General features: G+C 57.8%; 1 protein-coding gene across 1 annotated transcript in view; it reads right to left on the bottom strand.

Moving 5' to 3' along the window:
• Positions 1-26,069, bottom strand: part of CDH22 (cadherin 22) — a gene marked incomplete at its 5' end in the record, with an annotated part of 46,951 nt that overhangs the window by 8,229 nt on the left and 12,653 nt on the right. The window contains 4 exons of the mRNA XM_081325355.1: positions 16,365-16,501; positions 19,675-19,928; positions 20,142-20,335; positions 20,610-20,777. Of these exons, the coding sequence (XP_081181481.1) occupies positions 16,365-16,501; positions 19,675-19,928; positions 20,142-20,335; positions 20,610-20,777 (753 nt within the window). The remainder of the gene's footprint in view (positions 1-16,364; positions 16,502-19,674; positions 19,929-20,141; positions 20,336-20,609; positions 20,778-26,069) is intronic.

The following is a 26,069-nucleotide window of genomic DNA, read 5'->3' as shown; positions in this document are numbered from 1 at the left end:
CTAAGTGGTTTACAGAGTCAGCATTTGCCCCCAACAATCTGGGTCCTCATTTTACCGACCTCGAAAGGATGGAAGGACGAGTCAACCTGGAGCCACTGAGACTCGAACTGCCAAACTGCTGGCAGCTGGCAGTCAGCAGAATTAGCCTGCAGTGCTGCATTGTGATCACCAGGGCTCTTAACTGCTTTTAAGGGGTTCAGAATTAAAGGAAACCTGGAAACAGGCTAAGAGAAGGAGCGTTTTCTCCACTTTGTTCCAGAAGGATGAAAGCCTGCTCTGTCAATCAGGCTGTCAGTCAACCATGCTGGCTAGTGAGGTGCACAGAGAGCAGGTTGTGGGCACATCGTGAAGGGCCTGGACCAGTGCAAAGACCCCGGTGCCAGAAGGGGGGGAGGGTGCAGCCAGATGCACTTGGGAAGGTCTCAACTGCCCCCCCAAAGAAGCCTCTCAGGGCCACCCAGAAGGTTCTGGGGCCATTAAATCAGGGGTCCCCAACCCAGGGTCCCTGGACTGGCACTGGTCCAGGGCATGCCAGAAACCGGGCAGCGCAAGAAAGACCAACCTCATCTGTGGAATGCGGGCAGCACACAAAACCAGTCATCCCCCCCCTCGGATCCACCGAAAAACCCTTTCTCCACACAACTGGTCCGTGGTGCCCCAAAGGTTGGGGGCCACTGCTTTAAATCAGTGCCTCTCTTAAGAAAGGAAGAAGCGTGGCTGGGAGAGGAGGCCAGCCGCTTGGAGAAAGTTACTGAAAGCCATAAATCTCCTTGAATGTCAAAGCTGACCATCTCCCCCCCCCCCTGGATCGGGGAATGTCTGTGTATCAAGCCCAGGCTTGGTTTGCAGACAGGCATCAGTTAAGTGGCTCAAAGGGGCCCTTGGGGGCCAGGCGGGGCCCTTCCCTTCTCTCCCCTTGGCCGGCAAGGGGAACGGAGACCCCACCACCCTTCGGCTGCCTGTCTCCCCTGAAGGAGACTTAGCCCAGCCGGGTGGGGGCCCAGGGAGTCTGAGACAATCTCCCCTCCCCTCCGGAGCCATCCAAGTCTGGGGTAATGAATTCTGCAGATTAACTCTGTGCTGTTCCGGGGTGCCTGCCAAGCTCTCCTTCCTGTTTCAGCTCAAACAGGCTTCGTGGCTTTGGGCCCAGCGAGAGAAGTTAAGCTGGGTCTCGGCGGGTGTGTGGACCCCTCCGTGCAGCCCGGACTGCACCAGGGCACCTTCAGGAAACCCCAGCTGGGGCATTCTCCGACTGGCTCTTCCTGGGCCCCGCCTGGCCTCCCCAGTTTTACCACCAGCCCTCCCCAAGGAAAAGCTCTCCGTTGCCTCCAATTACTATGATTTTTTTGCCAATGGCTGAGATTTCACAAACTCCCCAAGCGGGAAAGGGGTTGACTTTCCAGAGGTGCCTTCAGTGTTAACCTCTCCTCCTGTTTTCGGCTGATGTTCACTTAATTGGCTTTATATCTGGGTCATCCAACTTGGGAGCTAATGAGCAAAAGGTGGCTTCTAACTGGACCCCCCCCCCCGACCCCTCCTCCAGGCTTGCAGCTGGATCGCAGCTCTGTGTCTCTGCAGCAGCCGGGCCTGCCCAGGTCAGCGAAGGAGGCTCAGGGCCCACACCTTCCCTCTGGCCCCCCAAGAATGCACTGGGAAGGGCCAGCTTTGCAGGCAAAACGCTTAGAATTTTGAGAGGGAGGGAGGGAGGGAGGGAGGGAGGGAGGGAGGAAGGAAGGAAGGAAGGAAGGAAGGAAGGAAGGAAGGAAGGAAGGAAGGAAGGAAGGAAGGAAGGAAGGAAGGAAAAAGGGAGGGAGGGATGCAGGGAGGAAGGAAGGAAGGAAAAGGGAGGGAGGGAGGGAGGGAGGGAGGAAGGAAGGAAGGAAGGAAGGAAGGAAGGAAGGAAGGAAGGAAGGAAGGAAGGAAGGAAGGAAGGAAGGAAGGAAAAAGGGAGGGAGGGACGCAGGGGGGAAGGAAGGAAGGAAAAGGGAGGGAGGGAGGGAGGGAGGAAGGAAGGAAGGAAGGAAAAGGGAGGGAGGGAGGGAGGGAGGGAGGAAGGAAGGAAGGAAGGAAGGAAGGAAACCTGTGGGAATCTTCTTCCCCCACCCTAAACATTCTCCCTAAAATAGGCCAAAATGATGGTGCCAAAATCTGACTATTTAGTGCTAAGTTCCTGCATCTGATCTGAAGGCTTTTTAAGGACAGAAATAATGGGAGCTGGGAGGATCCCCGTCCCCTCCTCCAAGGGCCCTTTCAAGAGAGACCGAAGCCTCCCCTCTTCCTCCTGATTGCCATGACTGGCTGCAGACCCCCCCCCCAGAAAACATCCTCCCGTACCATACCTAACATGGAGGGTCTTAGCTAAGCAATCTTGGCTCTCCGAAAGTCAGAACTGGAGAAAACAAACCGCACGGGGGGGCCCTTTGGCGTCCCACCTCCCATTTTATCTCGTCTTTTCACAACGGGCAAGGAGAACTGAAGGGGACCAGCGCAGGCCCAGAGCGGATCTCCAGAAGGCAGGGGGTGCTCAGGAGGCCCTGGCGCCCTCTGGAGCTTGGCTGCCTTCCCCGGCTGCAGAGAGGCTCTCGTTTTGAGCCATCTTTGCAACCCTTCTCCAAAGAGGAGTCCCAGCCAGCGCTTACCAGACAATGGGATTGAGCTGGTCTACTTCTCAATGTCTACAGAGGAGGCACTTAGCAAAGAAAGCAACCTTCCCGGAGGGGGGGGGGTTCATAAGTAAAACCACAAGCAAAGCAACTTTAAAGCAAAGTTGAACTCAGAAGAAAAATGCCAAGAACCGAAGCAGCCGGGGAGGGGTCTGCAGTTGTGTGCAGGCTGTGTTGTCGGGTCTTTCGGGAAGACGGGGAGGGGTCCCCAGCCTTGAAAGTGGAGCTGCAGCACACCAACGATTTTCAGTCGGTCAGTCTCTGACCTTGCCTCTCTGGAGAAGACTGTGGAGGCGGTGGGTCGGTCTGCCCTGGGGAGACTCCCGGAGGAAACAGAGGAACTGGACCCATTTGAGTCGGCGGCCGGGCCGGGATTTAGCAGTTGGGTCACACGTGCAGGTGCCCTGTGGCCAAGCCAGGACAGTGGTAGGGTCTCCACCCAAACCCCTTAGCGGCTTTTGGTACTGGTGAGCCTGGTGGTTTTCTTGCAAATAGGTGGGCGTGGAATGCTGCAAGGACATCAGATGGTTGAAAAAGAAAAAAAAATGGCTTTGGAAGAATATCTGAAGGACAACGATGAAGATGCACTGAAATTAGTATATCAGGAAGGCTTTTACTGACTACTGGAGAGACCAAACAGGCCTACGAGAAAGACCAAATGAAGAACAGAATAGAGGCGTGGGAAGACAAAGCACTCCGTGGCCAGTACATTTATAAAAATGGCTGGGAAAGCAGATAATAACAAGACCTGGCAATGGCTAAGAGCAGGAAAGTTGAAGAAAGAGACCGAGGGACTAATCCTGGCTGCACAAGACCAAGCCTTAAGGACAAATGCGTACAAAGTCAAAATTGAGAAGACAGCAACAGACAGTCAGTGCCACCTATGCAAAGAAGCTGAAGAACCAGTGGATCACCTGGAAAGCTGCTGCAAGAAGATCGCACAGACTGACTACAAGCAGCGGCACGACAAAGTAGCAACAATGGTGCATTGGAAGATCTGCAAGCAATATCATTTGTCTGCAAGCAAGAACTGGTGGGATCATAAAATAGAGAAAGTCATAGAAAATGATAAACTGCTTTGGGACGTCAGAATGCAAACAGACAAGCACCTGCAACATAACACCCCAGACTTAACAATTGTCGATAAGAAAGACAAAAAAGTCTGGATAGTGGACGTGGCAGTGCCTGGAGACAACAGAACAGACGAGAAAGAACTGGAGAAGATAGCAAAATACAAAGACCTACAAATAGAAATAGAACGGCTGTGGCAAAGGCAAGCAAGGGTAGTTCCAATAGTCATAGGCGCCTCGGGTGCAATCCCCAAACAACTGGAGCACCACTTGAACACCATCATCGGCATTGACAAATTCGCCCTCAGTCAATTGCAAAAGGCGGCCTTACTAGGAACTGCTTCCATCCTGCAACGAGATCTGTAATACCATCAAACATCCACATCTGCCTATCCCAGGTCCTTGGGAAGGACTCGATAGGTAGAAAAAAATGCCAAATCCAGTCTGAACATCTGGCTGACTGTGTGAATAATAATAATAATAATAATAATAATAATAATAATAATAATAATAATAATAATAATAATAATAATAATAATAACAACGATGATGATGATGTCAGAAGGAACCTTAGAGGTCATCTAGTCCAACCCCCCGCTCAGGCAGCAAACCCTATACCATTTCAGACAAATGGCTGTCCAGTCTCTTCTTAAAAACTTCCAGTGTTGGAGCATTCACAGCTTCTGCAGGCAGGTTGTTCCACTGGTTAGTTGTTCTAACTGTCAGGAAGTTTCTCCTTAGTTCCAGGTTGCTTCTCTCTTTGATTAGTTTCCATCCATTGCTTCTTGTCCTGCTTTCAGGTGCTTTGGAGAAGAGCTTGACTCCCTCTTCTTTGGGGCAGCCCCTGAGATATTGGAACACTGCTATCATGTCACCCCTCGCCCTTCTCTTCCTTAAACTACACATACCCAATTCCAACAACCATTCCTTATTTGTTTTAGCCTCCAGTCCTCTAATCATCTTGGTTGCTCTTCTCTGGACTCTTTCTAGAGTCTCAACATCTTTTTTGCATCAAGGTGACCACAACTGGATGCAGCGTTCCAAGTGTGGCCTTATTCAAGGCCTTGTAAAGTGGTATCAACACTTCACGTGATCTTGATTCTATCCCTCTGTTGATGCAACTTAGCACTGTCCTGGCTTTTTCAGCAGCTGCAGCACACAGCTGGCTCCCAACTCTCCGGGCGCTGGGGACGGTGGCAAATGGCGTTGTGCAGATTCTTCCCCTCTCTTCTCAGGGGTCAGTTCCAGTGGGTGTTGGGGGGAAGGGGAGGGGTCCACTTTGTGGGGTGCTGCAGGCCTTGGTACTTTCTCCTCTCCTGTTCAGCACCTGCATGAATCTGCTTCTAAGCTCACTGCAATCGCTTCTCTGAACCCTGGGCCAGCCAGGTGAGGCTGTCAAGGTTCGGTCCCAGTGCCTGGAGGTGCTGTGGATTTGGATGGGGAAGATCTGCCTCTGGCCCAGCTCTAGCAAGGCTGACCTGTGTGTGTGTGTGTCTGTGTGTGTCTGTGTGTGTGTGTATCTGTGTCTGTGGGTGTTTGGGCTGCCCAGAAGAGGTAGCACCTCCCCCTTCAAGGTTGATGTGCAACCTGAGGGTCTGCTTGGACTCCAGGCCCTTGCAGGTGTCAGCTGTGGCCAAGAAGGCTTTGGCACAACTTCATCTGGTGCGCAAGCTGCACCCTTTCCTAGATCGGGGGGGGGGGGGGCTTGAGACAATGGTGTGAGTTCTAGTCACTCTGCAGCTTGACTGAATGGGGCTGCCCTTGTAGACCAGCTGGAAGCTTCAACTGCTCCAGAAGGCAGAGGTGCGGACGGTAAAGGCGGGCCCACCAAGCAGCTCTGCTGCCCGAGCGGCACCGACTGATGGTTTCCTTCCGGGGGGGGAGTGTGTGTGGTGTGTGTATGTGTGTGTGTGTGTGTGTGTGCAAGTCTCCAGCCATGGAGCGCTGCCTAACGCAGGGCTCGGGTGCCTGAGGGAGAGCCCCTCCCCATAGGATCTGCCCGGCTGACTCAACCTGGCAGGGTTGGGGCCCTCGGGGTTCCTTGGATTAAACAAGCTCCTGAGACCCCAGAAGTCACCTTCCCTGCAGCCTGGCCGGCTCTCTGGAGGGAGGGTCCCCCAGATCCAGAGCCCCCCCCCAGCTGTGGTTTAAAAGAGCCACCAAGACCTGGGGCTTGGCCAGGCCTTTGCAAGGCAGTGGGAGACGCCCACCCTGCTTCCTTCAATGAATGGACTTTAAGCACTTTTTGATTTTAAACCGCCTTAGTTGAGGGGGAGGCAGAATTTACCTTGTCACCCGGTCAGCGGTTTTATTGTAAGCCACCCAGAGTCACTTTGTGTGAAGCAGGGGCCCTATGAATTTGATAGATAGATCAATAGATCAATACAGAGGATAGAAATAAAACGGTTTTAAAATGCTTGGATTGCTGACTTAAATGCCGTATTGTCTACGGCGTGTGGAGATTTGCACCTCCACTTTCAGCCCCCTCTGCCATGCCCTTTGGTCCCTTCCCAGCTTCAGCTTCCCCAGTGGCGCCCACGGTCCCGTGGGGCTCCCGGCCCTGGAAAAGCTGCTGCTGCCGCCGGGTGTGGCCCAGGGGTGTGATGCCATGGGAGGGCTGTGCCCCAGAGTGGCACGAGGGGGGGGGGAATCCATTGCCTCCGCCAGCAGCTCCCTCCCCAGCGTCCCAGCTTGGCTGACTGACATGCAAATTAGTTTAATTATTTCTTCTTCTAAAATAAATTATATTTTGCAGAGACTGCAATATGTTGTGTCAGGCAAAATTACATTCAATATTTTTAAACTAATTGATGTCAGCCTTGAGAAAACGTGATTGACAGTAGCAGGGAAACAAGGCTGCTACCTAAATAGTTTCCTAAATTAAAATTAAACACGCCGTTTTTCTACATTTCCTCCTGGAGTTGGAATCCATTAATCTGAGGACACCATTGGGGGGGGGGCTTGGCACCTGCTGGTCCCAGCAGAAGCCCCCCCCATAGAGGGAGGCCTGGGCAGGAGACACTTCCAGACCCACAGGTGGAGCCAGGAGCAGTGGGAGGGGTGGGGCCACTTTTGCAGAGGTCATGGGGGGGAGGGCAGATCCACCTGGGGTGGGGCAGGGCATGAAGGGCCGGGAAAGAGGGGTTCCCAGGGGGACCCTGCCTACGTGCCCCATTTCACTTGGGGGCCGTGCAAAGCAAGGATGCTTGGCAGGGCAGGCACATCCTGGCCCTGATCAGCCACCCCCAGAATCCTGGGGTGTCGCTCCTTAGCAGCTAGTTTTGGGGGTGAATGTGAGATCCGGACTGGTGATGGGAGACCAGCTGCCTGGGGGAGGGAGGCTGGACCGGTGTGTGTGTGTGTGTGTGTGTGTGTGTGTGTGAACGAATGGATGGGAATGTGGGGGGAAGAAAGGACGAAGGGCTCTTCGGCTCTTCGGGCTCCCCTCTTTGCTTGGGGCCTGAGGGCCACAGGGGAGAAGGGCTTTGGCCTGGAACCCAGGGGAGCAGAGTCCCCCACAAGCCGAGCTGATCATACAAATTGGGGGGGGAGCAGGAGAAGGAATCTATTTGAAGGTGGGAGATGCATTTGAACCGGGAAGGTCCACGGGGACCCCCACACACAGCCCAAGCAGGGAGGAGGTGGCTGCAGCAAGCAGGTAAGGCGGAGGGGGGGAGAATGCCCCACCCCAGTGCCAAGCCCCAAGGCAGGAAAACCTCTGCCCCAGATGGCAGCCGAGTCCCAGGAAAGCAGGGTGAGACCCCCGCCTGCTCCTGGCATGGAGAGACACCCCGCCCAGATGCCCGGTGGTTTTCCCTGGCACTCCTCTTCTCCGGGGTCCGGGACCACCATGGGCACTTCTGCTCCCCTCTTCCTTCCCGGGGGGGGGGGGCAAAGGCAACGAGAGAGCGGCCCAAACTGTGGCTATGGTTAAAGCCGGGCCCTGGCAGGGGATTCGTCCCCTCCGCTCCCACCGGCCGCTGCCAGAGCCAAGGAAGGCAAACGGCTCCCTGGCACAAACCTCAGCCGGGAGCTCAGGTCAACCTGATGAGCCGGCCCCCGTCCTCTCGGCCAGCCACAACCACAGCTCGGTGCCCAGCTGAGAGGGCAGGACCCACGGCAGCCCAGCTGCTGCCCCAAATCCTTGGGCAAGCTCAGCCCTCCTCTCCAAAATCGGGCAGGGGAGAAAGGCCGGACATAGCCGCCACCTCAAAGTTAGGCCACGGCATTTGCGCCATCAAAAATGGAGAAGTTGGGGCTCCCTACAGCCGTCCGTTGCGGGGTTCCTGCTTCCCTCCTACCTGCAGCTGTGCCCCACAAAGGCTGTGCTGGGGGGGGCCCTCCTGCTCCTGTCCTCAAAGGAGGCATGGCCTGGGTGGGGGATGGGCGCCTCTCTCCCACCCTGCACGCCCCTCTCTGCCTTCCCTGCCGGCTCCGGGGGCCGAATCTCCCCCCCCCCGCCTTGCAAGGCACTCTGCAGGCTTACCTTTGCAACTGCCCTTTCCAGCCAGGGATTCAGACATAAATTGCACTTTAAATTCAATATCCGCCATTAATATTTCATGATTACAAAACGTTAAGGATAATGTCAGTAGCAGGAGCGCCTAGACAGCTAAAATGGATGAGTCAGATCTTCCTGACAGGAGAGCCGCCAACCGCCTGCCCAGGCACTAATGCCGCCTGACAGGCCTCCCAGCGGCTGCCCAACCCGTTGGCCCGGCACCTGGCTCGGCTGGGCTGGGAAGCAGAGAGCCTGCCGGCAGCCGAGCCCAGGAATGAGGCCGTCACCCGCCAAACGCACCGTGCCACTCAGTGCCCCCCCATGCCTGCTGATGCCTCCCCAACGGCTTTACCCCCCCTTTCTTTTCTGCACAAGCATTTGCCACTGAGAATCCGCCTGCATTTGTTCCTTGGCACCCGGCACCCGACCTGCCGAGCTGCTCCCTCCGAGCAATGCCCGCTTCCACCTTTGACGCCTTCTGAGCTCGGGCAGAGGGGAACATTCTGCCCTTGGACCAGGGCAAGACCCAAAAGGTTTTGGTGTTGGGGGGGCACCTTTTCTGCCTCTGCTAAGCAGACCTGGAGCCTCTCCTCCCCCTTGGATCAAAAGCCCCCCTCCCCCCCAATTCCTTTGTCCTCCTTAATGAGCAGCCAGAACAAAAATGCTTCCGGCAGAATTTGAACCCTCTTCTGCTGGCACTTCAGCGGAGCAGCCAGTGTTTGGGCCAACGTCCCCCGAGGTTGCCTCCATCTCTTCCTGCCAGAAACAAGCGGAAATTATTCCTGAGGGTTCTTTGCTTGGGATGGGAATGAAAAGCGACCGGAATAAACGGGGGCGCGAAATGAAAGGAATCGGGGCCCCTGGCGTGATGCGGATTCAGGAAAGGCCGACGCAGTTCCAGCTGGCACCCACGCCAAGCCTCACGCCAAGCGGCAGGCGTCCGCCTCGCTCTGTTCTGCCCAGTCAGACCAGACTCGACGGAGGAGAAAGTGGGGCCGAGAAAGGCAGAGACAGCACCAGTGGGGCCCTCCCTGGAGGAAGAGGTCTCCCCCCAATACGGAGGGGGGGGGCAGAGCCCTCCTGGACTGCCGAAAGAGCTTTGCAAGAAGCAGGCCAGGAGTGACTCCCGAGCACAGCTGGATCTCAACGGAAGCGGTTTGAGAACAGAGCTCCCCTCCCTTGGCAGCCGCGGTCGGCCTTTGGGGGCAGGGATGGACTGAATGTCCTCAAGGAGACCCACTAAGGCGAGCATCCTGTATGGTGCCAGCCAGGAGGGATGTGCGGCTGCCCCAGGCGGCCTTTTTCCCTTGTGTGGGCAGCCTCTGGGCACACCCTTTGGCTGGAGGGCAACGCCGAGGGCAACTGAGGCAACCTGGCCAGGGGAACCCATGGCAGGCAGGCCGGGGGAGGGTACAAGGAGTGACTCCGCATAGCCTGCAAAGGGTTCACCTCGACGGGCAGGAGCAGCAGCTATGGAGGGGCTCCAAATTCCCCACAACTGCATCTGGAGGGCCCATAGCATGGGGGGTGTGGGGAGGAGGAGGGCAGCAAGGCTGACTTCAGGCAGAAGCTGTTCCGCAACACAGGACCACCTTCTCCCACCCACCACCCACCCCCGGAGGTGCCCAGAAGGGGGAGGTTTTGCCTGGGAATCTGGGCATTTCATCGACAGCCTGCTGGATCAAGGCGAGGAGGGGGCAGAGTTCCCCTCCCCTCCTGTCAGTGTGGGTCTCCTGCTTCCCTCCCTCTTTTCCCACCTCCCATCCAGACAAGCGTCGTCCTCCTTTCGCTGGCTTTGGATGATGCGCTCAGCGAAATCCGGCATCCGCTGCTGCACCGGCCCCTTCCGAAGCGAGGGAGCGCGGCTTCCACCGGCACAGCTGAGCCCCGAAGGAGGGGAAGCGCCGGGCAGCAGCTTCAAAGACAAGGTGGGGGAGCCTCCAATGGTGGCCCTGGCTTCCTCCGCCTTTGTTTGAAGTGGGGAAGAGCAGCTTTCGTGTGGGGGGGGGCTTCCTCTTTGGGGAGGCAGCTGGGGAAGGGGGAGGGAGGGGGAGGGACCAGTGATGCAGCTCAGCCTCTGCCGAGGAGGGGAGGGGAAAGAGGCCCCCTCTGCCCCAGAAGCACCCAGGTAGCCTGGCTGGGTCCCTCGCCTGCCTTCACCCGGAGCTCAGAAGCGTGGCATGTGTTGTGTGTGCGTGGCTGCTTGCGAGGTGGGGAGGAGGAGAGGGTTGCTGCTCACACAAACATACCCCTGGCTGCCCTGGTTCCCCGGGGTCAGAGGCGAGGGAAGGGAGCCTGCCACGAGGCAGCCACCTCCCCCCACTCCAAGGCCTGCGAGGAGGTGCTCTGGCTGGGCAGAATAGGGGATCTCAAGTCGGCCATGGGTGGGTCTCCCCCTGCCCCCCTCCCTGCAGCCAAAGTGGTCTTGGGACTTCTGCTGCGCGTCCCATCCTGGCGCCAATTCCTCCTGGGCAGCTCTGGATCGGCTATGGGGTGGGGGAGAGGCAGCAGGTTTTCGCTTTCCACGAAAGGAGGCAGGCGTGGAGTCAGAGGGGAGGGGGCGGGCCCCGGCTGAAACAGCCCAGGGGTGTCCGTGGGTTGGCAGCAGAAGGACATCAGTGCTGCTGAAGTGCAGCCCGGAGGAGCCTGTTTTCCCGAGCCCTCCAGAGCCTTCCTGGCTAAACCTGGTTTGGCTTGTAAGGTTCAGACCAGGCGCTGCTGAGTCCTGGCTTGCGTCCCCTGGCTAACAGCTCCCTCGGAAACCGTACCCGCAGCTTTGCAGAAAATGTGTTTGCTCTCAACCTTGAACCCAAAGCAGATCAGCCCCTCCCCCCCCCACAGAATTGCAAACTCAGCTGAGGCGGGTGAGAAGGTTGCCTCCTGGGTAATTGCTGACTGGGGGCAGGCGGATTTCCCAAGAGCTGCTCAAGCCCCCCCTAACCCCGCGTGTGCTTCCTGCTGGCAAAGGAGGGATCGGAGGGAGGCTCCGACAGGAGAGGATCTCCACAGCTCAGGGTTCAGAGCGGTGGCGCCCTCGACGCTCCCTGCGCTTGGTGCTTTCCTGGCAGAGGTTTCACCCCCACACGGGGGGCACCCTTGATGGAGGGCAGGGAGACGCCTGCAGAGCAGCTCGGAGAGTCCCAGGCAGGCCTCTCGGTTCCAGGGAGCAACTTCCCAGAGCCAGGAAACGGGTCTCCCAGCGTCCCTTATCGGTTTCCCCTCCAAATAAGTGGCACACCTGAGAGCTTGAAATGCGAAGAGGCGCATGCCTTCCGTGGCCGACATCTTAAGAAATTAGCCTGAGCATCAGTCCCAGGCATCCACGAGAAGATTATGGAACGATCCTTAGGAGCGCTTGGTGGGAATGGAGCAATTAGCCAGAGTCACCAAGAGTTTCATTTCCTCCCAAACAAATTGTTCTAAATTAGGGGTGTCAAACTCAATTTCATTGAGGGCCACATCAGCATTGCGGTTGCCCTCAGGGGGCCGGGTGGGTATGGCCAGGGTGGGTGTGGCCTACTGGGTGGGCGTGGCTAGAGTGCATATGGCCTACTGGGTGGGCGTGGCCAGCTCTACATTGTTCGCCTCAAGGGTGCCTATGGGGGCCTGGGCAGGAGTGGGACAGATCTGAGGGTCTCTGGCAGAAGGAGATGGGACCAGGGCAAGTGCCAAGGCAGTGGGGGCCGTTCCCTCACTGTTTCCAGGATGGCTTCGCGGGCCACATGAAACCACTTCATGGGCCGCATCCGGCCCCCGGGCATTGTGTTTGACATGTCTGTTCTAAATGAACCTTATCTTCTTGTAAGTGTGGCCTTACCAAGGTATTCTCATCTATAAAAGATGTTGAGACTCTAGGAAGAGTGCAGAGAAGAGCAACCAAGATGATTAAGGGGACCGGAGGCTAAAACATACAAGGAACGGTTGCTGGAATTGGAGAAGTCTAGTTTAACGAAGAGAAGGAGCAGGGGTGACATGATAGCAGTCTTCCAGAATTTCAGGGGCTGCCCCAAAGAAGAGGGGGTCAATCTATTCTCCAAAGTACCTCAAGGCAGGACAAGAAGCAACGGATGGAAGTTCATCAAGGAGAGAAGCAAGCTGGAACTAAGGAAAAATTTTCTGACAGTGAGAACAATTAACCAGTGGAACAGCTTGCCACCAGAAGTTGTGCCTGCTCCATTTTTGGAGGTTTTTAAGAAGAGATTGGACAGCCATTTATCCAAAATGATGTCGGGTTTCCTGCCTGAGCAGGGGGTTGGAGTAGAACAGGGGTCTCCAACCTTTTTGTTTTGGTGGGCCAGTGGCAGAGGGAGGAGCAGGAGCCTTAAGTGCGCACGTGTGCGCACACGTACAAACAGGCTGCGAGCATGTGCACCACACAAATGGAACTGCGAGCATGCGTGTGAGGCTCTCCGACGGCGGCACCTGTGTGATGCTTGAGGCGCTGCCTCCTCCAGGCTTGCAGCAATACCACCACCACCCCGAGAGGCTCACACCGTGGCCTGCAGCAGTGCCGCTCCTGGTGCAAGGATGACACTGCTCCCTGCAGGGGACAGACGGAGGCCCTGCAGCTGGCCCTCGGACCCATCGGCGTGTGGAGAGGGCTGGTGGCCAGAAGCAAGGATGGGGGACGTCGACCAGGCCTGACCAGGATACCTCCTCTCTGATGACAGTCTTCCAATATCTCAGGGGCTGCCCCAAAGAAGAGGAGGGGGTCAACTTATTCTCCAAAGCACCGGAGGGCAAGACAAGGAGCAACGGATGGAAACTCACCAAGGAGAGAAGCAACCTGGAACTAAGGAGGAATTTCCTGACAGGGAGGACAAATAACCAGTGGAACGGAAGTTGCCTACAGAAGTTGTGGGTGCTTCAACACTGGAGGTTTTTAAGAAGAGACTGGACATCCATTTGTGTGAAATGGCATAGGATCGCCTGCCTGAGCAGGGGTTGGACTAGAAGACCTCCAAGCTCCCTTCCAACTCTGTTATTCTATTCTGTTCTCCAAAGCCCCTGAAGGCAGGAGAAGAAGCAACAGATGGAAACTAATCAAGGAGAGAAGCAACCTGGAACTAAGGAGAAACTTCCTGACAGTGGGAACAACTAACCAGTGGAACAACTTTGCTCCAGAAGTTGTGGGTACTCCAACACTGGAAGTTTTTAAGAAGAGATTGGATAGCTATTTGTCTGAAATGGTATAGGGTTCCCTGCCTGAGCAGGGGGTTGGACTACATGACCTCTAAGGTCCCTTCCAACTCCGTTATTGTATTCTATTCCACTCATTTAACAAAAGGCTCAGGGGGTTCATAGCCTTGTTATCTAGTAAATGAGGAACAACAAACGATATTATCGTTAGTATCTACTGTGCTATGGATCATCTTGCCAAAGGGAAGACGTGGAGGATGCTTTCAAAGAAACATGATTTGATTTTAATTAGTTAATTTTCTTGACATCTGTTGGGAGACTCAATCTTCCAAACAGCCCTTTCAGGGAATGCCTGAGGACTGGCCGACCCCATTCTCTCTAGGAAGGTGGGAGAAAGGGCGGCCCCCATAAGGCCAGCAGCCCACAGGAAGACTTAATTAAGGAAGGGGAAGGAGCTGGGGGTGGGTGGGGAAAACTGATGACGTAATACCAGAGTCCTTAATTTTAAGGGAATTTTAATGTGTGTCTCAGATTTCAGAAGACCATTTTTTAATAAACGGACCTCTATGGCAGGAGAACTAAAGAGAAAAGAGCTCACAAGATTGCTGGTGGTGGGAGATACTAAAAGGAGAATAGCAAATAATTGCAATGAGAAATTTAAAAACGGAGTAGAAAAAGGCATTGTGTCTGCTCAGAGGATCTGCAGACTGAAGAGGCGGTGGGGAGCGGGGGGGGGGGGGGGAGCCGGAACTGCAGAGGCAAGGAAGGTTCCTAATGAGCGGAGGTTAGCCAAGGAATCTGAAGAATAACAGAGAGGACTTTTCAAAATACAAGCAAAAAGAAAGGAAGTCAGTGCCTCGCCGGCTGCTTTGCAAGGGTGGCAACATGCTAACAGGTAATAAAGGAAGCGCTGAGCAGCCTGAGTCTCCCGGCACCAGGCTGAGCTTTTCAGGAAGAAATTGCAAAGAGCAAAGGGGAGACGGGCGGAAAGACGGTGTGGGAAATCACCATTTACTACCAGTCAGTTTAAACCTCCTGGCCCAGATAAACAGCATCCAATGAGAGTGAAGATTTGGCTTCGGGGAGCGGGGGGGGGGGAGGGGGGTGCGAAGCGGTAGAAAAGTGGAAGAGAGCTTTGAAAGAAGACCAAGGAGGTCCAAGGGAGCTTCAGACCCCCATAAAAAGTTTTAAAACCACAAATAAGTGTAAGTACCCCGAGAACAATGTGATAATTCCCGAAGTCAGAAACAACCTTTACCAAAAGAGCCCTGCCTAATTTCTCTAACGGGTAACTGAGATTGCTGGAAGGCCACAGGCGTTTGTTGTTGTTCAGTTGCTAAGCTGTGTCTGACTCTTTCAAATCCCACTGACCCAAATACGCCAGCCTGCCCCCCCCCCCCCCGGCCCTCCATTGTCCCCCTGAGTCTGCCCAAAGTCAGGCCCTCTCTGTCGACGTTACACCGTGCGACAGGCCTAATATACCTTTACTTCAACAGCAACCCTTTGACAGAGTCTCCCATGATACGCTGATGACACAGCCAGTTGAGGGAAGGCTAGATGGCACAGCAGCTGAGTGGATGCACATCTGGCTTAAAAATCCTAGCCAAGAGCCAGTCCTCAACCTTTCCTTACTGATGTCTATGGAGGTTCCCCGTCATCCTGGTCCAGGTTGTCCCAAAGGTGCTTTTTCAAGAGGCGACTGGACTTTCCTGTTTTTCTTTGAAGACGTTTCGCTTCTCATCCAAGAGGCTTCTTCTGCTCTGACTGGACGGTGGGGAATGGGAGGATTTATACTCCTTGCAGACCGCTGGTATTTGCTCCACACCCATTTGCACCACTCAGGTGACCTTGAGGACACAAATAAATCTCCAAGTGGTCTCAGCAACTCTCTAAAAGAATGCAAATGACCAGATGTCTGCAAGGAATATAAATCCTTCCAAATCCTCAGACAAAAACCAGAAAGTCTACTTTAAGATAAGAGAATCTTTATTGTCATTTTACTGTGGGCACAACGGCATACATCAAAAATGAAATTTAGTTGCCTCGTGAAAAAGCACCATTGGGTTTCCTTATCAATGAAAACAAGACGAAAAACTCTTGAGAATGACAGCCGTCCATTCCAACTTATCAAACACAACAAGGGTGGTTGAACTAGGATGGTCTTCACGCAATGACCAAAGACTGACCAGAGAGTGAGGAGAGGATCTTGGGGTCTCTGCAGTCCAGGTTTAGCTGTGCGGATCCACAGGACTTTGAGTGGACCACGATAACGGCACTTACACAACAGGCTTTCTCAGTTAATACGCAGAACCATCGTGGCCTTGCACAGCAGACTACCTAAGACCACACTAAGCCAGCTGCAAAGGCATCTTTAGCCGATAAGCCAGTTAGACCTGCTGCGTGAACTGAGCCCTCACAGAAGCCCCCGAAACGGGCGACCAGGAGGACTGGTTGGCCTCATGCGCAGCCTTGCCCCCCCCCAGACCCCCCTGGGCCTCCGCAAGGCCACTCCGACCCACCCTGGAAACATGAAGAGCCCCTTGGGACGGGTGGCACGGCCAAGGGCTCAGCCCTCCTCCAGCCCTTTCTCTGCTCCCCCCCCCCCGCAGCCCCTTTTCCCCACAGAGGCCTCTTTCAAAAAAGCAGAAGGGAAACAAAGCAGAAACGGGGAGGGGGAGAATCAGAGGGGCAGGGGCAAAGCAGACACACTCCATACAGAGCTGTGGGCAAGCTGGACGCCATTGGCACACCCAGGACCAGCCCTTCAAAGGTAGCCCCTTCTTGCCCCCTCCCCCAAATCAAGATGGTGCCGCTCGTCCTGAGGACCCCCTTTTTGCTGCAGGGTTCATACAACCACTCTGGGGCGCTTCTGCCAGGCCAGCCTCCCCTCTGGGGGTGGGGGCAATGCCAGGCACCGGGTGAGGCTCCAGCAGACCTCCACTCGCAGAGGCCTTCCATGCAACCACCCCCCCACCCACCCAGCCCTCTCACCAGCCTCCATGGCCAAGACGGTGATGTTGTGCCAGCCAGCCGTCTCTCGGTCCAAGGCCTGCCTGGTCAGGATGGCTCCAGTCTGGGCGTCGATATCAAAAATCTGCTCCGTGTCCTCGGGGCGCTCGAGGGCATACCTGAGGGGCCCAGAAGACGGAGCAGCCATGAGCAGCTGGCCAGACTAGGCAGGACTAGACGGGGGGGGAGGTTGGGCAGCGCAAGGTGGGCAGCCTGACTGGATGGGAGACCCGGCACTGGCACAGACCCAGCAGCAGTCTGGCACCGGGCGTGCCCGGGTCCTTCCACGAGCCCCGCCTGTCAGCCCACCCCCTGCCGTGCCCTGCCTGTGTGCAGGAGGTGCCCGTGCCTCTTCCTCCCCTCGGGAAGGCCTAAACAGGGCTGCCAGGGCCGGGCCCGGCAAGCTGTCCCTTCCAGCAGTGCCCTTGTGCAGCCCAGCCACCCGAAGCCAGGGAAGAGGCAGAGGCCGTTTCGTTTTGGTCTCCCCTCTCCGTCCCAGCCACAGGTCTCCCCTCCTGCCCCCCCCCACGCATGTGCACAGAAGGGTTCATCACCAAAGAGCAGCAGCTGCTGCCAGGGACAGGTGGGGGAGGGTCTGCCCAGGCGGGAGCAGGGCAGGCATGATAGGCAGGCAGCCTGCAAATTGGCGCTGGGGTCTCTTCTTGGCTTCCCTGCTTCTGCTGATCGCGAGCCAAGGGTTGGGCTGCGAAGACTTCATCAGATGAAGGTCAGCATTGGGGGAATAGCTGTGCGTCCCCCACCATGGAGCTCCAGCTGACACTGCCGGTTCTTTGGATGCCCACCCCAGCCTGGTGGCACCCAGAGGGCAGAGAGGCCGCATTTGTCTAGCTCTTTGCCAAAGTGCCTGTGCAATAAAGTTAATGGCCAAGAGGAAAGAGCGGCCAGGCGCTCATCAGATCTGCAGACATGTCAAACGGGAGGAGGCCCCAGAGAGGGGGCAGGAGGAAAGGAGGCCGGAGGGAGGCTCCCTCTGCCCCATAGCCCCAGGCCCTAGCAAGCGGGCACCCTGCCAGCCCGGGTCCCACAGAGAGCAGCCACCACAGGCCAGCTAGGAACTGCAGCCCCTCCGTGTTCGCAGCACCAGAGCTCCTGCGACCGGCAGAAGCCATGAATCCCTGGGGCAGAAATCCACTCGCCCAGACCCCTCTGGCCTTTCCAAGCCCCCCACCCACCCACCCACCCCGAGCCTAAGTCCCAGCCTCCTGGGGCAGCAGATGGAGATGCTGCAGGGCAGGTGGGCAAGGGGGCTGCCGCAGAGCTCCTGACGGCCGTGGGCCGGAGCTTCTGGGGTGGGGAAATCTGGTCACACGGCCACCATCTGACACCTGCCTGTCGCCGTAGTTACGAAAAGCAAGACTCCCCTCTCTGCAGAAGCCCCACCAGCTCTTCTCCACCTAGTTAGGGCTTCCTGCCACCCTCTCTCTGTCCCATCAGGTCCGACAGGAGAGGGGGGTGACGGGCCCTGCCTATCACGGAGCTTCCTCTGCCAGCTGGGGGGGGGAGAGCCTTTCCTGCCCGCCCTTGGAGCATCATCGCCCCGGAGGTTGGGTTGGCCTGGACCGGTTTGCCTCTGAAAGGCTCCCACGCCACGGCTCTGCCCACCTGCCCGGGGGTCCGGTCGGGGTTCGGAACACGCTAGAGAAGGCTGGGACGATCGATGCAAGGCTGGCCTGCTTATAATGATGCGTTATCTGGTTTTAAAGGAGGTGTTGTTGGGTTTTTTCCTATATATTTGTGCAGGTTTATTAGCTTTGTCGTTTGCTTGGTCACCTAATTACGTGAGCTGCCCAGAGCCACAGCTGGGAGACGGGTGGATGTGCCCATCGCACAAACAGAGGATGGAGTAAATAAATACAAAATGTCACCACTCTGGCTAATTCCAACCGTGCTTTCCAGAAGCAAATGCTAAACTCATTTCAGCTCTGCCCCCTTGACTGACGTTAAGCCCGCCTGCGCCCCCCAGCTCAGATAGTGCAGGCTGGCCTTCCTTTCCTGGACAGGCTGTTTTATTCTCCGGAGCGAAGGCGGCCTCGGTAATCGCTTCCTGGAATGGCTTTTTAACCAGCCTGCTGACTTTCCACTCTGCGAGGCCCCGCCTGACCTGCCGTAAATATTTCAGCCGCCCTTTTCTCATTCGGAGCCTGAAAAAGCGCCAAGAGCTGCGCCCCCCTCGCCCTTTGAGACCCTTCCCCACCCATTTCCAGACAAGAAAGGAAGTGTTTGTAAGCCAGGCTGAGCTGGCAAATAAATCTAATGAATGAACGGAACAAACAAAGAAAATGTGACACTCCTTGACCATCTTTCCAGGTGTGTGTGTGGGGGGGCAGTGTTCCTTGATTTTAATCAGCTCAGAACCCCCCACCCCTGCTCCTGGGCTAAGCCCTGCGGAGACAGGGGGATGCCGGCCGGCCTCTTTTTGTGGCCAGGTGTGGCTGTCAGTGGCCCTGACCGTGGCGGGCGGGCAGAGTCAGATAAGAGGCCGCCCAGCTGTGAGGGGGGCAGAAGAGGCTGGGAAGAGATTTTTGGACATGCAAGATTCTGTTTATGGAAGCTTACACTAAAGTAGACGCGGGTCCTCTGGCAGGGTCCCCGTCTGGTCTGCCTCGCAAGGCTGATGCCAGGAGACGCCTCTTTTCACTCCTGGGGATCTGGATGGCCACGGGTGCCACACCACACCGGTCGTGGTCTCTTGCGGCCGCTGCACAACCGTGGAGAGTTTCCTCCCTCCCTTCTACGCTTCCTGCCTTTTCAAAAGGGGAGGGGGCTTCCTGGGTTCTGATCTCCCCCCTCAAGACCACCCTCCGGGAGGCCTCTCTGGCGTGGGGCTTCCTGGGCTTTGGGGCCAAGTGTCCGAGGGGGGGCTGTGGGCTGAGCCCATCGGAAGGCTCCAGGCAGCTTCCCCTGTTGTCCGGCCTCACATCCTCCTTGACACACAGGGTCACACCCACAAGGTCACACCCTTCGCAAGGAGCCTGAATCCCACCCCCGGCGTCCATCATGGACTGTGGCCAGCTACCCCACTCCCCTCTTTGGCCCTTGGAGGCCTGGTGACTGGATTGGTGCTTCCAGTCCCCAAACCACGCAAAAGAGCCAGGTCAGCCCAGGAACCACAGACCACCGAGTTCTCTGGAGTGGGCAAGGTCCAGCCATTTGGCCAGCTTTGCTCCGGCTGTCCAAGCCAGCTGGCCACTCTCCCTTCACCAAATCCACGTCCCCCTCCCTCCTCGCGCCACCAGCCCTTCTCCCAGAGGGAGGAAATGACCTCACTGACCGAATGGGCCTGCTGGCCGCATCAGGGTCCACTGCAGTGACCACCCCGACCAGGGAGCCCACCAGCGCATCTTCCTGCACCTCCAACAGGCCGCTGGGAGGCCGGAACTCAGGGGGCTCGTCCGCATCCAGCACAGAGACCAGCACGATGGTCTGGTCCCGGAAGGTGTCCAGGTCCATAAAGCGGGGGTCCGCAAACTTATTCAGCGCCTCCAGGACCACGGTGTGCACGGCCTGGGCCTCGAAGTTCAGCGGCTGAAAGAAGGAGGCGGGGGGGGTCACTGTCTTCTTATCCCCCCAGCCCCCCTCCCGTGACCGACCCCTTGCATTGGGGCCCATGCAGGGCAGGGGAAGTGGGTCTTTCCCGTAGACCCCTCCCCAGAGGATGCATCCACCACGGCTGTGGGGCGGGCACATGCTTCTGCCTCCTGGGCAGGGAAGACCTGCGGTCCTGGGCTCGGGGCTCACCTGCTGCAAGGAGACCAGGGCTTCCTGCGTGCTGCTGTCTGTGGCCACCCGGAAGGGTCCCGGGGCCCCCTCCTCCTCCTCCTTGATCTGGTAGGCCATGTCTGTGTTCTCCCCAACGTCGGCGTCCTCTGCCCTCACTCGCCCGACCAGGGTGCCCACCGGGGCCGTTTCCACCATGCTGAACTGGTACATCTCTGGGGGGGAGGCAAGAGGACAGAAGAGCTGAATTCTGATGGAGCGGGGGGGGGCTGCCAGGAGGAGATCAGGGCATGAGACGCCAGGCGTGCCCCCCCGCCACCATTCAAGGCTCTGCACCCCCTCCCTCGAGCTGCACATGGGTGAGAGCAACCAGGCGCTGTGGCAGTGGGGGTCCTAGTCAGCAGCAGCAGCCCACGCCCCCACACCTGGAGCCCATCCTCCCTCCATGGCAGCTCCCCCGCCCCCCAAAGCCCCAGGCGGAAGCCTTACTCTGGGGGAAGCGAGGAGGGTTGTCGTTGACGTCAGTGATGACGATGGTGACGGTCGTGGAGCCCGAGAGGCCCCCCAGCTGCCCCGCCATATCCGTGGCACGGACCACCACCTCATAGTGGTCCTGGGTCTCCCGGTCCAGGTTGGCCACGGCCGTCCGAACCACACCTGCAAGAGGCCCAGGGGTCTGTGAGGTGAGGGAGTCCCCCAACTGCTACCCCCCTCCATTCCAAGCAATCCCATCCTGTCCACAGAGCTCCATAGAGCCGCAGGGGGGGGTCCCTTAGAAGGAAGATGGGGAGGGGGGAGGGCAGGGCATGTGGCTGAGGGGGCAGGCTTGCTAGAGGCCACTTTCCTGGACATCTTCTGCTCGAGGTCCCAGCGGGGGCTCCTCAGCTGCCCAGCGCTCTGCCCCTGGGGAGTGCCCAGCTTGGGACCAAAGAGTCTTTCTGGATCCTTTGGATGAAGCCCAGAGCAACATGGGGGGGCAAGGGGAGCCCCACCCCCACCCCACTCCTCTCTTCTGAATGCCCACAGCCGGAATTAGGAAAGAAAAAGCAAGAAAAAGGGGGGGTGGGGTGGAGGCAACTGGGAGTCCTGCTGGGGCTTCACCAGCGGCAGCCCCTCCCCCCCCACCTGGGCTGAGCCACGGAAGGTGTGGCAGCTGCGGATCCCTGTGAATCCTTGCGTGGCCTGTGGGGGCCAGCCCTGGGCTGCTGCCCTGCGCAAACTGGATGAGAAAAAGGGGAGGGGCTGTTGAGTGTGGGGTCTCGAAGAGGCAAGCCCACCCACCTGTGGGACCCCTTTAACGGAGCCCAGAGGGGGACATTGCCACGTCTGTCTGTCCACGAGGAAGGCTCTCACCGGCTGCAGCAAAACGTTTGCCTTAATCTTGGCAACAGCAACCAAATCAAGGCGTGAAAATGCTGCCCTCGTAGGCAACTCCCACGCAGACCAGAGAAATAGGATTGCTGGTCACAACAAACAGGGAACATTTTCCAGATCCTCCAAATTACTGTGCTTAAGAACGGTGGGCCACGGCGCTGGCAGGAAGGCATCACGCAGAAGGCAAAAGGAGGCTGTCCGGTGAAGATCAGACAGGGAGAACTGGGGGGTCCCCAGACTACCCTCCTCCCTCTGCAGCCCTTCGGCTGAAGCGCGCCTGTCGCGGTTCTCCAAGCTCCCGGCACCCTCTGACATGTCCCCTGGAGGTCTCCCGACTTTTGTGGTTTGGTACTTTACGTTTTGCAAAGACTTTGCAATTTGTTAAGAATAATCTCAGACTTTCTCGTAGATACCCGGCAGGAGTTTCCCTGAGCCGCCGCCCTGAAGTTGAGACAGAATCACGATGTTCCTGTGACATGCGCGGCCCAAAAGACCCCGGTGGGGTCTAATTGGGGGGATACTCTGAGCCCCTCTGAAAGGGGAGCGCTTTGGGGTCACTTTGCTAAGTGGAGGAAGATGGTCACAACTGGCCAGCCAGCCAGGCCACCTAGCCACCGGGGGTCCACAGGCCCCGAGGGGCAGAGCACCTCCCTTGCTGCAGCCCCTCCCTCCCAAAGACGGGGGACAGGGGGGCAGCTGGCCAGAGGAAAGGGTATCAGCAGGGATGCCATGGGCAGAGGGGCCCAGCGGGGCTTACAGGCTCTGCCCAAGAGGGCCGAAGGGCCCCCTTACCTCCCCTGTCTGAGCCTGGCCAGGAGACGACGGAGCCCAGACCCAGGAGAGGGAGAGGCTGGGCGGGTGGGGTGGCCTCCAGGGTGCAGGAAGACCCCCAGTGCGGAGCCCAGCAGGGCCTGCAGCTGAGGACGCTCCGCTGCCTCCCGTTCCCAGCTGGCATTTCCTCCTGGTCCTGGGCACGGGGCACCGACAGGCGGGCAGGCCTGCACCCCGGGCTGCCTTCCTTCATGAAACCTATTTCCACCTCGCTGCAATCCAAGAGTACTCCTGGCAGCTTGCAGAGAACAGATATGGGCTAAATCACCCATACAATAAAAGTAAAAAAATGTACAATACACAACATAAGGCACAAATAAAATACACAGAAGCGAAGATGGCCACATTTGACCCTCCCCCGATCTTCTGCAGCTGCTCAGCCAGGCAGTCCTAGCTGCTCCCTCGAAAGAAGGTCTGGAGTCCTGAAGGGGGGGAGGAAATGCAAGAGGGGACCCCCAGCCATCGGAAGGGGGGCAGGAGGCACTTCCTGCAAGGCCCTGCAGGCCACAGCCAACCAGAATCTCAACCAGCTGAAAGCTTTCTGGGTGGGCAGTGGGTGGAAGAGTTTAAATTAAGCAAGATGTGGAGGAGGAAAAGGGGGGGCAGCCTCTGGCAGAACTGGTGCTCTTTGAAGTCTTGCAAGAGGGAGGGAGGGAGGGAGGGAGGCCCCAAGCAGAGACCACTACCACTTCCCAGCAGCGTCCCTGGGCTGAGGAAGGCCCAGGGGCAGCTGTGGGGTCTCCTTCACCTGCAGCCAGAGCTTTGCCTGGGCTGTGTGAGCCAGGGACCGATGGGGCGAAGGCAGCCGCTTCCCCACCACCACGTCCGGGTAGCTGGCCACGTGACCCACGCAGAGACTGCCTGAGCTGAGCGGCCTGGAGCGGCCGGTGTGTCCCCTCCTCCAGAGACGCCTCTAGCAGAGGCAACCTGCTCCGTGGGGGTTCCAGGGCCAGGCAGGTGTGGGGGCAACCCCCCCTTGCATCGGGCCTGATACTGAAGCCAAAGTGGTCTCATCGTTAGATAGTTGCCTCCAATTTAGGTTAGTGAATTGGAAACTTGCAGGGGGGGGCTGGGAGGCTGTGCAGGCGGCCTCTTCCCTCCCTCCCTCCCGTTCAAGACAAGACTAGCCACTAATGCCTCCCACCGCCCGGGGCCTTCGTGGCTCCCCTCCAGGGACCCTTCAGAAAGTGCCTAGGACAATTGGCCGTGGCTGCCTGGCCACGGCCGCTTCACCCAGGCCCCCCAGCCACAGCCGACCCACCCTGGGTGTTCATGCTTGGCTGGCCCTCCTCCCCTGCCCTGGTGGGTGCGGTGTGGAGCTTCCCACCACGTCACCCCACTCAGCCTGGTCAGGAGGGATTTGGTGATGTGGGGAGAACGGGGAGCCTGGGCCAAGAAAGGCAGCTGAGGGGACGGCCAAGGCAGAGACGGCATGGCCTGCAGCTGGATGGGGGGGGGTGTCAGGAGGCTCCGGAAGGACCCCTCCCTGAGTTCTTGAGTGGTGAATAAGGCTGGGAGGGGGCTTTCAGACTTGCAAGACTGCTGTCAGACGTGGGAATTCTACCCTATTTTACGTTAACGGAATAATTATCCTCCTATCTCCTTTACAGCCCAAGAATCCAGGGAGGGTCTTGTCTGAGCCGGTGCCCCCACCCACTATGCAGCCGGGGGCTGCTACACCTCTTCTCTGGCCGACCCTCGACCCTCGGCCAATTCCCTTTTCCCAGTTTCCCAGATGGCTCCCGCAGGCCGTCACAGGAAGCTCTCTGGAAGCAGGGCGGGCGATGGAGGCGCACTGCCCAGACTATCGCCTCCACGCACGGGCGCCTCCCAAGCACATTTGTGCGAGGGTGTCGCTGCCCCTGTGTTGGCCCTGGGCGCCCCGTGCAGCCAAGGTGGCAGCTGAGGTGCTCCTCCTGGGCCCCCCTGGATGTACAGGAGAAATCAGGTCAAAGTCAAAAAGGAAACGCAAACAGCTCTCATTATCATACATTACAAAAAATGAATGTGCCAGGTTTTATGGCTCCTTTTACAGCATTAATGATCACGATGGCTCTGCCAGTTAAGCTGCCGATCCGGGCAATTAAACCGTGAGCTCCAGGCCCAGGAAGGCTCTGCCCGGTGCATGGCGGGAGATGCTCTCAGCCCCTGAACGGCAGGGGGGCCCCAGGGCACGGCTTGGCTGCTGGGCCAGGAAAGGAGGGGCTCTCCCCCCCAAACACAGAAGGGGAGCCTGCAGGTAGGGGGACCCAGCCAGGAGAAGCAGCCCTCCCTCCTCGCCTTGAGGGGGGGAAGAGAGGGGTCTCCAACCCCCCCCCCCCCCGTGGCCCCTGCACCCTCCCCTTGGCCTCCCATCAGTGGAGCAGTCAGCAGGAAGTCCCAGCCTGGCATTGCCTGGTGCCCGGGCACCTTTCCCAGTATCTGCTGCTCTCCAGCTGCAGGTCGGGAGGAAGCTGGGTGAGCTTCCACATTCACCTGCCTACTGACCTCTGGCCTTTCCTGCTGGAGAAGAACCCCCACCCCCTCTCCCAGCTGCCCCTGCCCCACTGGAAAGGCAGCCCCCCCTCCTTTCTGGCTCTGCGTCCAAAGCAGCGTTTCCCACCTGAGCCTGGCTGGAGGGGGCTGCCTGGTGGGCCTGCTGGTTGGGGTCCCCCTAGGGCCGCTCCTGACAAATGTTTCCCAAAGGAAAGCAAAGACCCTCCCCCAAAAGAGACCCACGGGCTGTTAAGGCAGAACCTTTGGCCTGCCGAAGACCGGCGGAAACCCAGTGGGTCCCTCCTAAGAGCACCTCCACCTCCAGCCACTTCAGTGGGGCAGTAGCAGCTGAGAGCCCCCAGGCTGCACGTGGTCTTTGCCTCCGATGGAAAGCCCTGAGCCCAAGGACGGGTACATTGGGGGGAGTGGGTGGCAGATGTGCTTCTCCCGCAGCCCCACCGCCTCCTTCGCAGCCCTTTGGGGCAGGGCAAAGGCCACAGCCCCACCGCCTGCCCCACTGCCCCTCACAGAGGCCTGCTGGTCACGGCTACACCGCGGGACCCGAAGGAGGACTGTGGTCCTTCTGGGTCTCCATCTGGAGAAAGAGAAACCCCCCCAGTTCCCCCACTGCCCCACCCGCCTCACCTGACCCGTGTTGCTGCCCCCTGCTTGGCAGGTGGCCCCTCCCTCTGTTGGACCCTCTCTGGCCTGGGGCACCTCCCTCAACCTTCACAACTGGGGGGGGCGTCGTGGTGGGGGGGTCTGTTTGAGGTGGGGCCTGCTGCTCTCCCGAGGTCTGGGGGAGCTGGGACCGAGGGAGGAAACTGCCCCCTCACCTTCCCCCCTCCCCTCTGCCTGGGAAGCCCTCTCGCCTCGGCTCCTGGCCCCTCGCGGTGACATCATCTGCTTGGATTCATCACGGACAGATTTCTACAGCAGCTTTATTAGGAGTTATTAAAGGATGGAGCGGCTTCCACTGTTCATTCATTAAATATTAATAGAGCATTTATAAAGCAATCCTTAATTTAAAGTGTTACCTTTAATCAAAGGCCTGATGCTAACCAGCCAACTCTGGAAAACTGAGGAGGGGGGCTGCCCTGCTTCCTCCCACATGTAGCACCCCCCCAAAGAGTCCGGGGGGGGGGCAGGGAGCTGCTCCGGAGGATTCTGAGAACCGGAAGCGGCCTGTCTGCTACTAAGGGGTGGGGGGGGGGACAGGCCAGGGATCTGAGCCACGCACACACGCACAAGCAGACCCCCGAGGCCAGC

This window comes from Vipera berus, assembly GCF_964194415.1.
Source record: "Vipera berus genome assembly, chromosome: 3".
NCBI lineage: Eukaryota > Metazoa > Chordata > Lepidosauria > Squamata > Viperidae > Vipera > Vipera berus.
Note: the sequence above shows the minus strand (reverse complement) of the source record. Positions and strands in the feature narration are given on the sequence as shown.